At 41.6% G+C, this 14644-nt stretch overlaps 1 protein-coding gene across 1 annotated transcript in view; it reads right to left on the bottom strand.

The window, feature by feature from the left end:
* Positions 1-14644, bottom strand: part of FASN (fatty acid synthase) — a 74164-nt gene that overhangs the window by 8019 nt on the left and 51501 nt on the right. The window contains exons 30-38 of the mRNA XM_060764834.2: positions 14322-14441; positions 14024-14146; positions 12231-12454; positions 11532-11733; positions 10343-10494; positions 9113-9204; positions 8852-9003; positions 7098-7340; positions 3172-3360 (exon numbers count right to left, since the gene is read on the bottom strand). Of these exons, the coding sequence (XP_060620817.2) occupies positions 3172-3360; positions 7098-7340; positions 8852-9003; positions 9113-9204; positions 10343-10494; positions 11532-11733; positions 12231-12454; positions 14024-14146; positions 14322-14441 (1497 nt within the window). The remainder of the gene's footprint in view (positions 1-3171; positions 3361-7097; positions 7341-8851; positions 9004-9112; positions 9205-10342; positions 10495-11531; positions 11734-12230; positions 12455-14023; positions 14147-14321; positions 14442-14644) is intronic.

Raw genomic sequence — 14644 nt, forward strand, 5'->3', positions numbered from 1 at the left:
GCAAAGGCAAAAGGCTATGTGCTGGGAATACGCGGCCCAGGGAGCTTGCGCCCGCGAGGACTGTAAATATCAGCACGCCTGTGCAATATGCCAGGGTAACCACGCAACCAATAGTTGTTACAAGGGAAAACCCACAAGAAGTGGGCCAAGAGGTGCCCAGTTCAATAGAAGGAACCCTGGACAGGTTACTGTTCCAAAAGGGCCCCAGCCCAATCAAGGCGGGTCCGCTTAGTTGCTGGCTGGAAAGTTAGCCTTACAGAGCTGCAGCAAATTACTGGCTGGCGGCTTTAGCACACATCAGTTTATGAGCAGGTGTTATATCATGCAGCGGCGTTGACTGCATTGCATTGGGACGGTTTGTGTTCCCTTTGTTGTTTGTTACCAGGAGTGGGTGTTTCTCCTGATGTGTTGGTTATCCACCGTTGGTCATGGCCCAGGGTGCACGTCGTTTGGTCTGCTATCATACCTCGTCGCAAGTACAGAGGTGACGTGGGAAGGCTTCAGAAAGCCAGAAAACGAGTGACTCGGGCCATGTGATTGTTCTGAGCCACGGGCGGACATTCTAAAGATTTGTTGATCATGGCCCAGGGTGCACGTCGTTTGGTCTGCTATCATACCTCGTCGCAAGTACAGAGGCGACGTGGGAAGGCTTCAGAAAGCCACAAAACGAGTGACTCGGGCCATGTGATTGTTCTGATCCACGGGCGGACATTCGAAGGATTTTTTGGTCATGGCCCAGGGTGCACGTCGTTTGTCCGCTATCATACCTCGTCGCAAGTGCAGAGGCGACATGGGAAGGCTTGAGAAAGCCAGAATACGAGTGACTCGGGCCATGTGATTGTTCGGATCCATCAGAGGGGTCGTTACATTGAGCACCCAAACATCACTCGTGACGACGAGAGGTTGTATCGGGGTTTTGGAGTACGTCTTTCGGAATTGGGCAACCAACGATTTCGGTTAGATTTACAGGAAGGTATTTTAGGGGTGTTAGAGGAATTGGTGGGGGATGGGGGCGAAATGGACATTTGCCCCCAATCCGTGGCGTAAATAGATAGGGAAATTCCTTTAGTCGGTGTGCACCTAGGGCACCCCTTAAGGGGTGAAAGGCCCTTAAGTTAAACACTCACCTACAGTTTAAAGGGGTGAGGTGTTGTTAATGGCCTTTAATGGGAAGGAGTCTCGATACAAGAGCTCTGGAAGAGACTCCTCATTCCTTTCCCTTGATGGTGATACGGTTTGATTACCGAAACCCAGGTGCTTCGCCCGGAAATTGTTATTATCGGGTAGTGATACTACCTGGGTTAGGTGACACCAGTTCCTTACACCCTTGAGTTAAGTTAAGAACTTAAATAGGTAACGTTAAATAAAAGTTGCCCAATTTGAATCCAACGCATTGGTGTTGTGTCTTTTATTCTCGTGTGTTTCTTCGTGGGTTGGCAGACAACAGTTTTCCTCTCCCCAAGAAATGGGGAGAGAAAAAACATTTGTCTGCCTCACACGAGGCAGGGAGGAGTTCTGGAGGAACCCTCCAGAACATCCGGGGGCGTGGCCTGATAGCACAGGCCAGGCCCTCCCAGGCTCATTCCGCGCCTGGAAGTTGGCCCACCACTCCCACCCATTAACAGTATATCGTGCGGTTGCCTGCGGAACCGGGTAGGAATTTTTTCCTCTTCTTGTTTTCATAGGGGGGTTTTTTTGCCTACCCTATACTGTTTAGGGGCTAGATAGAGGAAGTGGGCTACGCTTTAAATAGGCCAGGCGTAAATAGATAGGGAAATTCCTTTAGTCGGTGTGCACCTAGGGCACCCCTTAAGGGGTGAAAGGCCCTTAAGTTAAACACTCACCTACAGTTTAAAGGGGTGAGGTGTTGTTAATGGCCTTTAATGGGAAGGAGTCTCGATACAAGAGCTCTGGAAGAGACTCCTCATTCCTTTCCCTTGATGGTGATACGGTTTGATTACCGAAACCCAGGTGCTTCGCCCGGAAATTGTTATTATCGGGTAGTGATACTACCTGGGTTAGGTGACACCAGTTCCTTACACCCTTGAGTTAAGTTAAGAACTTAAATAGGTAACGTTAAATAAAAGTTGCCCAATTTGAATCCAACGCATTGGTGTTGTGTCTTTTATTCTCGTGTGTTTCTTCGTGGGTTGGCAGACAAATGCGAATTATGACTTAACAACTAGATGTTTTTTTAAAAAAACAGCCTGTTATAATAAACATAAGACAAATCATCAAACATCGAATGGAAACAATAATTTCCCAGTTCCTTGCTCCAAGGAAATATAGATACTGTACTCCTCACTTCTCCCTCTGCATGCTATCGAAGCTAGTAGAAATTCTAGGAATTGTACAGATTAGGAAAATATCCCAGCAGGAAAGTCCACCATGCTCTGGTCCCATCCAAACAGCACATTTGTGGAGCCACTCCTATGTTTATAAAAATATAGGGAATCCTCATAATGGCTCTTTCAAGTCATGCCTCGCTTGGTGCTAAGTTTCAAGGTTGAGAAAAGGAGTTTGCAATCTGTAAGAATAGCCATCCAGAACATTTGAATTACAAATGTGTATCTGATTTTGCCACAAGTTAGTGTTGCTAGTTCTCATCTTTAACAATAGCTAAGATTTCCTATTCACATCAGTTATAGAGGATCACGAAACAAACATAGATTTGCTTTGGTAATTGAAGTATTATTGAATTTGTCATAGACCACATCCAAAACAGATAAACAATAAACAAACTATATTACATTTGGAAAAAAAAGAGCTAAAATCTATTATACAGCATTTCTACTTTCATCAAAGATTTTTCCATTTACTTCCCCCCTGCTCCCTTAAATTGGCTGTTTAACTGAAAAAACAGCAAATTTTGGTCACTACCTGCTTAGAATTTGGCTGAACAAAGGTGGAAAATAGGAGCTAGTAAAATTGGATGTGAATACTACACTGTGGGGTACAGCAGTCTTGGTGCAGATAGGAGTTTATTATCAGCAGAAAATGTTCTAATTAGTAAAGCCTTTTGGTGCTAATTAGGAAATATTTCTGCTGGCAATAGAATCTTATTTCCACTACAGTATTCACTTCCAGTTTTACTGGCTCCTGATAGCCGCCCTTTTTGTGTGTGTCGCAAATCCAAAGGAGGGCAGATCCTGAACAGGTGGTTGTACTTACTGTCTGTGGTCCCCGATTTAGAAGAAAATTCTCGCAGCTTGTTAATGGTAAGCAATCGAACATCCCTCATTGACATTACAATATCGTAGTCCCTCTCCAGGGTTTGGCGTACTTCTACTGCCATGAGGGAGTCCAAACCCAGATCGGCCAGGGAAGTGTCAGCATTCAGGCTGCTCACATCTCGAACGCCTGTGGAAAAGAAATACAAGTGTGCCAATACTGTGACAACCGATTTAGATCCTTCCTCCAGTTTTCTTTCTAAATTGACATAGCATCTCTCAAGGGTAGTGTGTGGGATCATTTTTATAAGTCTTTTAAATTTTCAATATTGAACATACTATTTCAAGTCAGATATTTATTAAGTTATTTTCTGCAAGCAACATTTCCCTCTAATTTTTTTTCATTTAAAGATCTTGAATATCAGGGTTTGTTTAAACCTTATAATCAGGGTTGTTGGTTTGTGTGTGTGTGTGTGTGTGTCAGGAGCAACTTGAGAAACTGCAAATCACTTCTGGTGTGAGAGAATTGGCCGTCTGCAAGGACGTTGCCCAGGGGATGCCTGGATGTTTTACCATCCTGTGAGAGGCTTCTCTCATGTCCCCCCATGAGAAGCTGGAGCTGATGGAATGGAGCTCATCCCACTCCCCCAGATTCAAACCACCGGCCATTTGGTCAGTAGTCCTGCCAGCTCAAGGGTTTAATCTATTGCGCCACCGGGGGCTCCAACCAGGGATGGGAAATCCTTTTTCCCTAAGAAAGACCACCTGCCTATAGGAAAAATCCATCACCTCTATCTGCATCCCAGTCCACTGTCAGGTACTTTGAGTTCTGTGGGGGCTGAATTAAAATGAATAAAAGCAAGCAGAGGAATGGTAGAACAGAATTTTTAAAAAGAAAGCATTGTTATACAAGTGCACAATATTTGTCATGGCACAGCACAAGGGTCCTTCTGCCGCTTGTGTGAGTCATAAGTCATAGTCTTGTGCCAAAGCACATGATTGCCCAGAAAAGAAGAGGAAAGCAGTTATGACACAAAAGAATAGAAAAGGGAGAATTGCAGTTCTTCAGCAAGAGGGCATCAGTGTTTGCCTTTTAAAAGTTAACTGATAAGATATTTAAGCAACAGGAGACTAGAAAAGCAGGAGAAAGACCATCAAAAGAAATATGTTTGCATCCACTAGTAAATGGGTACAGACTCAAATGAAAAATAGTATTGTTACAATGTGAAGTAGGATATAATGAAGCCCTTGTTAAATGGTCTGAGAAGTTGCTGACTCATTCTAATATTTGGAAATGATCTGTGTAATGCAAGGGAAAGGGAGAGTTCAAACAAACATGTTAGACAGGAAGGGTAAGGATGCTAATGATAATGGGAAAGGAAAGGAAGCAGCAATGGGAAGGTGAGCTCATCGGCTGAACTGCCATTTTATTGATTAGAGCATTCAGCCAGCATCCGAGTGTGTGCTGGTCACCGTGGCAAGTCAGAGCTTCAATTACTGGCTCTGTTCACATGCAGCAGATAAAATAAGTAACAGTGACCAACCAAAACCGGGCTTCTGCCCCAACTACTTAATAAGGCTGGAAGGAGCCTGGAGACTTCTGGTTTTATTTCAGATTAATTCCAAACACAAGCAGTCCTTGAGTTACAACATCTGATTTACATAGGACTCCTAGTTACAACAGGATGTGAGAGGAAATCTACCCTTAGGAAGGGGAAGACTTATAATTGTAAGACTTATAATTGGAAAAGCTGTCTTGGTTAAAGCTTTATCCCCAGTCCTTGTTTCCATGATAACTCAAATAACTCAAAATAGGAAGTCTCTGTTTAAAGCCTTTAGATCAGCAAAGACTGGTTAAATGAGGAGGCTTGAGTTGCAATGCCTCCAAAATCAATGTCTTTGCTTAGCATGAAGAAAACTATATTTATTTATTTATTTATTTATTTACCATTATTTATACCCCACCCTTCTCAACTCCAAAGGGGACTTAAGGCGGCTTTACACATAGGCAACTATTCAATGCCTTAAAACAACGCACAGTTAAAACATTTTAAGATAGAACTGAAACACATTAAAACATGTAATGTGACTAAGAGTTCTCTAATGTCCAAAGAGTAATTACAGGCAGCATGCCACTTTTGCAGGTTTAACTTTAGTGTATTTGATTATTTGTGGATTATTTGCTGCTGCCCTATGCCATTTTTAATAAAGCATGTCCTTATTCTGTAGCATAAGGAAGCACTCAAGAAGGGGAGAAAAATGTAGAAAAGCAGGGCAAATAAAGTGTAGGCAGACCTGGCGCTGTGCATGAACAAGTTGCCCTCTTGGTTTTGGAAGATGGGGGCTGACTACAATGCTGGCATCACTTCTCCACCTCCCCTGCCCCTCGGGTCAAACTGTTAAGTGACTAGTAGGTGGGCTTTCCTGCTGCATTCTCAGCACTTCTTGCTAGAAACAACACACCTCACTTGCAAAGAAATTGTTTGGATGCTCTTCAATTGTTAGGTGGGAAGTGGGGGGAAGAGTGGAGGGAAATCTCCGAAGAGCATGCTCGGTTCTACATGCAGAGCAGTAGCAGTTTGTTGGACGAGGAGGAGGCAACAGCAGAGCCCTGTCCCTCTATCAGAGCCTTCATGGAGATGCCTCTACCTCGTGCTGTTGCTTGTATGGAGGAAAGGGCAGACATGGTGGAGCTGGCAGAGAATGAAGAGGTGCAGCAATGGGGACTTGGCTCATGGTTCTCCTTATGAAGAAACCCTAACAGAGTGGCAGTCTCTTCAGTCTAGTTAGCAAGTGAGGGTGGCGGGTGCAGTTGTAGTGGAGGCAAAGCCTAGTCCAGTGGTTCTCAACCTGGAGTCCCCAGATGTTTTTGGCCTTCAACTCCCAGAAATCCTAACAGCTGGTAAACTGGCTGGGATTTCTGGGAATTGTAGGCCAAAAACATCTGGGGACCCCAGGTTGAGAACTACTGCCCTAGTCCCTTTTGCTCAACATCACCATCCAGCTCCAAGAAAGAACAAGGGATGGGGATGCTCAGGTGAAGGCAAACTCCACTCCTCATGGGATGGGGGCAAGCAGAGACAGCAGCATGCCACAGGCTAAGAGAGCCAGCAAGCATGTTAAATATGGTTTGGGAAGGTGGGCTTAAATATTAACAGTTTATCCACTTTTTGAAAGATTCAGCACCCCTAACCCTCACAAAAGTGAAGGGCTGACTGTAGATTTCAAAAGAAAATTAGGTTTCAATCAATTATATTGAGTCTCAACTGCTGCCATTTGGTGGCTTGCTCTGCTCTTACACTGCTTTTGTGGTATAAGAATTTATACCTTTTCCATGTGGGCCCTTGGGAAGAAGGTTTGAAAGCCATGGATCTGGGGATATGGTGACAGTTGTTCCAGTTCAGATCCCTATCCTAGTTTGATGCTTATATTATGTTCTTTATTTAATGTTTCAAAGATGGGGAAGGTGACAGGTTCACACCTTTAAAACTCCAAAAAACCCAACACTCCTACATGCTCTCTCTGACCTCATTTCCTCCCACATCTAATCCCACATGCTCTACTGCACCCAGGTTGCTCCATGTCCAATTTAGCACCATTATCCATACTAATCTCTATGTGATACAATTTTACAAATGCTCCCAAGTTCTGTGAAATCATCCCCAGCAAACAGCAAATCGACTTGTATAATAAGTGTAGGAGGCAAGGTGAGGCAAGTCAGGATTCAGGAGAAACAATACAACTTAGCTATAGAGAATTAGTTATGGATTTTGTGAAAAAATGATGGACCCAGACACATAGGGGTCACTTGCAGTTGAGTGAGTGGATTAGAACAATTCTTCTTTCCAATAGGATAGAAAGCACCTTGGATGTTGCAACTAAAACAATGAGAACATCAAAAGATTGGTTACTAATAATGATACTTACCAAGAATGTGAGCAACAGCTTCCACAAGATCACGCTGGCTACCACCATCACTTTTTGCCATCAGCTTTTCTGCCAGGACAAAACTGGACATGACCGGGTGAGGCTGGTTGAGGAAGAGATCCAGAACATCCAAGCATGAGCTGATCCTCTGGGGCAGAGTTCCCCCAACCACAGTGTCATTGCTGCCCATGGTCTCCAAGACAACGCCCACATCACCAATTGCACCCCATTGTATGGCAAGGCCTAGAGAAGGATAGAGAATGCATGGAGGTTATTACAGAGCATACAGCAGAAGGAAACGAGTATAAAATTGTGAGCAGTTATGAGTCTAAGATTTTATTAGTGCATAAGAAGCATGAGGCTGTGCATATTATTCTGCTTATTCTCATACAAATGTTATTCTACTTATTACGTGGGAGTCTACTACAGACCTCCAAGCCAGACTGAAGAACTGGATGAAGCCTTCTTGAACAGATGACCAAACATGCAGAAAGAAGAGATATAGTAGTAAGGGGAGATTTCAACTATTCTGATATTTGTTGGGAAACAAGCTCTGCCAAGAGTACAGTCCAAAAAAAATAAATCCCCACTTGCCTTGCAGACAATTTAATTGTCCAGAAAGTGGAAGAGGTAACAAGGGGATAAGCTATTCTGGATCTTATCCTAGCCAACACCGAGGACCTGGTAATTGGAATGGAAGTGGTGGGATCCTTAGGTGGGAGTGACATATGATACAAACTAAGAGAAGTAAAACGTGCATTCTAGACTTTAGGAAAGCCGACTTAAGGAAATTTAAGGAAGTAATAAGTGCAATTCCAAGGGCAGGGATACTAAAACAGAAGGGAGTTAATTATGGATGAGATTTTCTTAAATGAAAATAATGAAGACACAACTACAAACAGTCCCAGCATGAAGAAAAAAATAAGAGAAATCTAAAGAAAGCAGAATGGATTTCCAAGAAACTTCCAGCTGAGCTAAGATTTAAAGGACACATGTACAAGAAATGGAAAGAGGGGTAGGGAGGAATCACCAAAGAGGAATTCAAATGGATAACCAACACATGTAGGGAAAAGGTCTGAAAGGCTAAAGCACAAAATGAGCTCAAGCTTGCCAGAGAGATAAAAAACTATTGACATAACCAAAGAGGTTCTTTGGTTATGTCAATTGAAAAAAGAAGGAAATTACAGAGCCTCTGTGAGGAGGTGGTGATGAAATGCTGACAGTGGATGGGGAAAAGGCAGAATTACTCAACACTTTCTTCGCCTTAGTCTTCTCCCAAAAGGAAATTAGTATTCAACCTGAGCAATATGGAGCAGGCAAGGCAATAGGGGATATGCAACCCAAACTCGCTAAAGAATTAGCCCAGGAATACCGGGCCACTCTAAAAGAACTCAAGTCTCAAGGATGTCAGAAGAGGGAGGGGGCATGTTTTCTGCTGCCCTGGAAACTAGGACTTGGAGCAATGGGTTCAAATTCTAGGAAAGGAGATTCCACCTGAACGTTTGGAAGAACCTCCTGACCATAACAGCTGTTCAACAGTGGAACTCATTGCCTTGGGGTGTGGTGGAAGCTCCTTCTTTGGAGGCTTTTAAACTGGATGGCCATCTGTCAGGAGTACTTTGATTGTGCTTTTCCTGCATGGCAGGGGGTTGGACTAGATGGCCCATGTGGTCTCTTTCAATTCCATGAGTTTATGCTTTACAGTGCTTGCCCTGGAAAAGAATCCCTACAGGTTAGAAGAAAGGCACTGTTACCTGGAAGCCCATCATGCCTTCTCTGTTCACAGATACGCTCCATGGTAGAATTGGCAAAACCATAGTTACTCTGCCCAGCATTGCCTCTTCCGCAGCTGACTGAAGAGAAGGCTACAAAATGGTCCAGTTCTGGGCAATTTTGGCGGGTTACTCTGGAACAAAATAACACAGAAAAGGACTGTTTGACTCTCATTTTCAAGAACTTCTGTGTGCTCATCAAGAAGAGCAGTAACATATATTCATGTTTCACATGTCACTTACTGGTCCAGATGCAGTGTGCCTAAATACTTGGGTTTGTTGACTTCATAAAAAAGCTCTGGAGTCTGATTTTCCAGCATTGCATCTTTCAGGACCTGCAGGAAATGGAAATGTCATAGTTAAGGCAGAATGTATTTTGCTTCCATTTGAAAGAAAATGTGAAAGCATATTCTCAAAGTGCCATTACTGTAGTAGGGATTAAATTCTCCCTTCACAGTTTACTGTAATCCTCACCCACTTTACTTTTACAGCTGCAACTGAATTTTTCAAAACTTCAAAACTACATTTTTGATGTTAAGTCTGATTTGGTCTTCACAGCCATAGACAAAATGTATTTATTTAACATATTTATACCCCGCCCTTCTCACCCTGAAGGGGACTCAGAGCGGTTTACAGTGGGCAACAATTAAATGCCACAGATACATACATGCAAACGAAGCAAACATATACATTAAAACCAAAAAGTCAAAAACATCAGAATTCAACATTAAAACCAATTATTAAAACTACGTAACCCAAAATCATAGTTCGAAGCTGTGCTGGTCATCATTGCACTATTCCGAATTCACTTATTGCACTGAAAGATTGCTTTCTGAAAGCTTGGCCCCACATCCATTTTTTTAAAATTTATATCTGAAGGCCAGGAGGGAAGGGGCTGATCTGATCTCACTGAGGAGGGAGATCCACAACCAAAAGACCACCACTGAGAAAGCCCTGTCCCTTGTCCCCACCAGTAACGCCTGCAAGATGGGTGGGATCAAGAGCCGGGCCTCCCCCAACAATCTTAGCCTCCGAGGTGGTTCAAGATAACCTTAAAACATAAATGAGTATTTCAGACCATGTCCTCCATTCATGCACCACTTACAACATGGAAGTTAAAAGAAATTATCTGATAAAACATAATTTCTCCCAAATATTTGTCAGGTCTCTCTCCCCTGCCCTTCATCCTTTCTTGTTGACTAAAAGATCTAGGGTAAAACATCCTGACATCCCATTTCAGTTTAAAATACAAATGGTAATATAATTATAATCCAACACAACTTAAAAAAATAAAAGAAAAAATATTCTAGCCAAGGAACACACATGCAGGTTGAAACAGTAATTATTTCCTGTTTTCACACTATTCAGCATAAACTGCAGAAGAAAACTAGTCTGAATCGTCAATTTGATCCCGGTTAGACAATAAAGAAATGTCGCTTGGAGCCACATGGATTTTCAACACCGGCCACTCACCATAGCCAAGTTGAAGAGGCCCCCAACGGGCCCAATTTGAGAAGCTTCTTGGATTAAGCGCTGAGCCCCCTCAAGAATCCCGGCATCACTGGTTGAGACAAGAACTTGGATCCCAAGCTGTTTCCATTCTTGGACCCGTTTAGCCTGGTAGCCTGAAAATCAAGAATCCAGAATAGGATTCACTGGATACTGGTTATGCTTATAACGCTGCTCTACCTCCAGTTTAAGAGAAAGACTGCTTCCTTAGAATTTGAGATGTAGCAATAAAGATGAGACTAACTGGTTAGCAAAAATCTGAGAAAAATAATAATTGTTTGAGCCCCTAAGATGAGAAAGTTAATGAGAACACCTGTGGTTACTGGTATTTTTCTTTAACATAATTGTTACTGAGGGGATATTTTCAGGTGTGAATTATAGTGACACCATAATTTAATACTTTTGCTGTACCTCCTGCTATATTTTTGTAAATAAAATAATCCAGATAGTTTTTTAAGCAATCTGATTTTTTTTTACTGTCTTAGTAGAAACCACAGGAATATGTCCTATATTTATAAGAGTATTCTTGGGAATGCAGCAAGATGATGATCCTTTTGCTACGTGGGCTGTAGATTCTTATTCATTCTCCCCATCCCTCAAACAAGACTATATTAATAGGGTTAACTGCAAAAGAAGTACACATCTAGACTTCCAAAATAGTTGATGATTTCTCATTCCCAGTGTCTTCCTAGCAATGCAGTTCCAGATTGCATAAAATAACAAAATGGGAGGCTTTATTAACTGACACTCTTTATACTGCCATTTCTGGGTTTTTTTTCCCTTGCACAAAGTGTATATTCTATCAAAGATAAACAAATATTTCCAGCCATTCATAGATGTCACCCTAGTTGTTCTCATTTGAATTTAATTTCTTCCTCATCAGTGCCGTTTACTTAATAATGCTTTTAAAATGGTGAAAATGTGTTATGTCTATTTATGTCAGCAGATAAGAAACTTTGTCAATTTCTTTTATCAGATGGTGAATCTAGATATTTCATAATTCTATTGCAACATTTCCTTGCTCCTGCTTTAAGTTCACAGAAACACATTATTTTCCAAGAACAAAATTAAAAGATTGAGTCAAGCATTCAGGAACATTGTGAACACTCAAACATTCACTCTTCCCTATTCGTTGCTTTTTCTTTTTGCTCACCCGTTCGGATGCCAGATCGAGATGTTAGCACCAGCTTTTTTGCTCCTCTTTCAACCAGCCATTGAGCCAATTCCAGCCCAAATCCCCCAAGGCCACCTGTGATGATATAGGACTTATTTGGTGGGCAAGACATCCGGGAGATGGCAGAGAGTTGGGTTAGTTTAGCTTCCTTTGCGGGGTATTGATTTTCTTCTTCCCTGACCTGAAAACAGCAATATAGACAATTCATCAAACATGGGTAATACTGAAGTATGTCCAATATTTATACACACACACACACACACACACACATACACACACAGTATACATCAGAAACGGGCATTTGAACTTCTCAAATATCTTGCAGTAATTGCCCACCTGATCTTCAGATATCTTGAAGTGAAGGCACTACAGCTCAGTTCTGGCCTAAAGCAGATTCATCTCAATCCACAAAACCTCAAACTAACAGAGGTGGCTCATCTGACTCTCCTGTCAATTACTTTAGCTGACAGTTTCTTAAAAATAATTGAATTAAAAATGGTTTCCGCACTGAGTTCATTGCATTTTCCGCTGTTTAAGTGTTTACCACACCTTTCTATTTCTGTTCCTCTTTACTACTTAAAAATGTAGGTATTACTATAACTGCTCGTATTTTTAAAGTGTCATTTCCACACTTAGCATCTCGTGTACAGAAAATTAATCTGGAAGTACCAACCATACCTGGATCACAACTTTCCCAATATGTTTTCCTTGTGCCATATATCTGAATGCAGCTTCTACCTCGTCTCTTTTGAAAACAGTTGTCCGCAGAGGTTTTACTACCCCATTTTTGATGCCTTTTGTTAGCAAGTCTGACACTAATTCCCACTCTTCATTTCCCTCTTCGAAAATGGCATCTAATAGGATTCCATGAAAAGCCACATTCTTCAGGAAAAGGGCCATTCCTAGAAGAAGCAACACAGTTATACTTTTATTCTATTGTATTTTCTGATGTGAGCAAAGTTCCTTTGCATTTTAAAAACCATTCATGTGTCAGCGAAAAAGAAATAATTTCACCTTCAAAGCAAAAGTATGCTAATGAAGTAATTATATTTGTATAAGATTAACTGGTTGTTAATCAAAATAACATGACTAACACGAACAAGTTTTAAAGCACCAGATGTATAAATTCATTATAGAAGCAATAAGAGTCATAACAACAGCATTGAACTCACACAGTCATCTGATTTCACGATGGCAGTGCTATTCCTTAATAAATAGGCTTCCCTTTTATAGTTAGAAATAATAATCCCATAGCCCCCTGTCCTAGAGGGCATGTACACTCTAGAATCAATGCAGCTCGATGCCACATTTACTGCTATGGCTCTGTGACATGGAATTATGGAAGCTGTAGTTTGGTGAGGCAACACCACTATTTCACAGAGAAGGCTAAACTACAGCTTCCATGAATCCAATAGCATTGAGCCAAAGCTGTATTAATTCTATAATGTAGATGCACCCTAGTAACCATATAGATGGTATATGATCTATGTCTATGTGGCATAGACACTGAGGACTGGGAAGCTCTGGCCCTTGAGCACTCTAACTGGAAGTCAGCTGTCACCAGCAGTGCTGCAGAATACAAAGAAGCACAAATGGAGAAGAAAGGGAGAAATGTGCCAAGTGGAAATGGCACCAAGCCAGCCAGGACTGTGTTCCACTTGGAAACCAATGTCCTCACTGTGGAAGAACATGCAGATCAAGAATAGGGCTCCACAGTCACCTACATATCTGCCGTCAAGACACTACACTTGGAAGGCCATCACACTCAGACAACGAGGGATCACCTAAGTAAGTAAGTAAGGTATATGATCACTAGAAAATAATGTTTGTAGCTTTACAAAGTGGTTTGGGAGAAGGCAGTTACTTAACATGGACAGTAGAAAGTCCTGAGCAACTCTGCATATCATATGCATCACTGGACTAACTAGCAGGTCCTAGCTGGTATATCTGACATCAATTTCCTGTCACAATGGAATTCTTGATCCCAGTGGATAAAACCCTTGGGGGGAACAACGCTTCACAAATTTTGAGAATATTGGGCTCCATCTACACTATTGTATAATGCACTTTGAAACTGCATTATATGGTCAGTGTAGATGGGGCCTGGGATATGAAGAACAATTAGTCTAACTCTTTAGTGCTTGCCATTGTCTTTCTAGCATACACTGCTATCATATTTATACATATACCTATTCGTGCAATAGTACTTGAGATTCAATCCTGTATCTTCAAAATGAATATTTGGACATACATGGTCAATAAAAAGGATTGTGCTTCATCATCTGTTAGGCACAAAGATTACACACTCATTTTGTTATTTATCATAGAGACTATAACACCTTGACTACTTTGGAAAATAAAAATGAAATCAGTACTCAAAAAATCCTGAATTGAAACTATTGTGATCCACAATTCCTGTAAAGCTCCAAAGGCCCATCAGAGTACTACTATGGTAAAAAATGAAACCTTACCAAGGGCTGTGTTGTTGGACAGGTCAAATTTGCCTATTTCCAAGAAACGACCATGCCGAGCAAGGCAACGCAGACTGGCTTGGAGTTTCTCTTCTGACAAGGAGTTCAGCACCAAGTCGACACCTGTGGGAAGGGCCAAACACAATAATGCATCATTTGTACTTTACAGGATTCCCATTGCTCTGTCTTCCTAGTAAAGGACCTCAATTTATGTACACAATCCTCTAGTAATTAAATATTCTGCATCCTAATTGTAAATGTTTGGTAGAGAATTCTTAATTCTTGTAATTATACCTACCTCTTCCATTTGTGACTTTCAGAACATGTTGTTCAAAAGAGGTGTTTCTGGAGCTGGCAAAACTGTTGGCATCAAGTTGCGGGAATCTTTTCTGGAGATATTCACTTTTCTCTTTAGAGCCTGAAATCAAAAAATAAGCATTGTGTTTCTGAGAAAGGACAGATTAATTCCAGAGTCTGATACTAAAATAATGGCTAAATTATGTTACTGTTAATGAAGCCTGTAAGGATATAATGATTACTGGTAATTCGCTGCCCTAAGGAATAAATGAACCAAGACGAGTGCAATCCATTCTTATTCACTTGCTCCATTTTTGTCTTTGC

The sequence above is a fragment of the Anolis sagrei genome, chromosome 2, assembly GCF_037176765.1.
Source record: "Anolis sagrei isolate rAnoSag1 chromosome 2, rAnoSag1.mat, whole genome shotgun sequence".
NCBI classification, from domain to species: Eukaryota; Metazoa; Chordata; class Lepidosauria; order Squamata; family Dactyloidae; genus Anolis; species Anolis sagrei.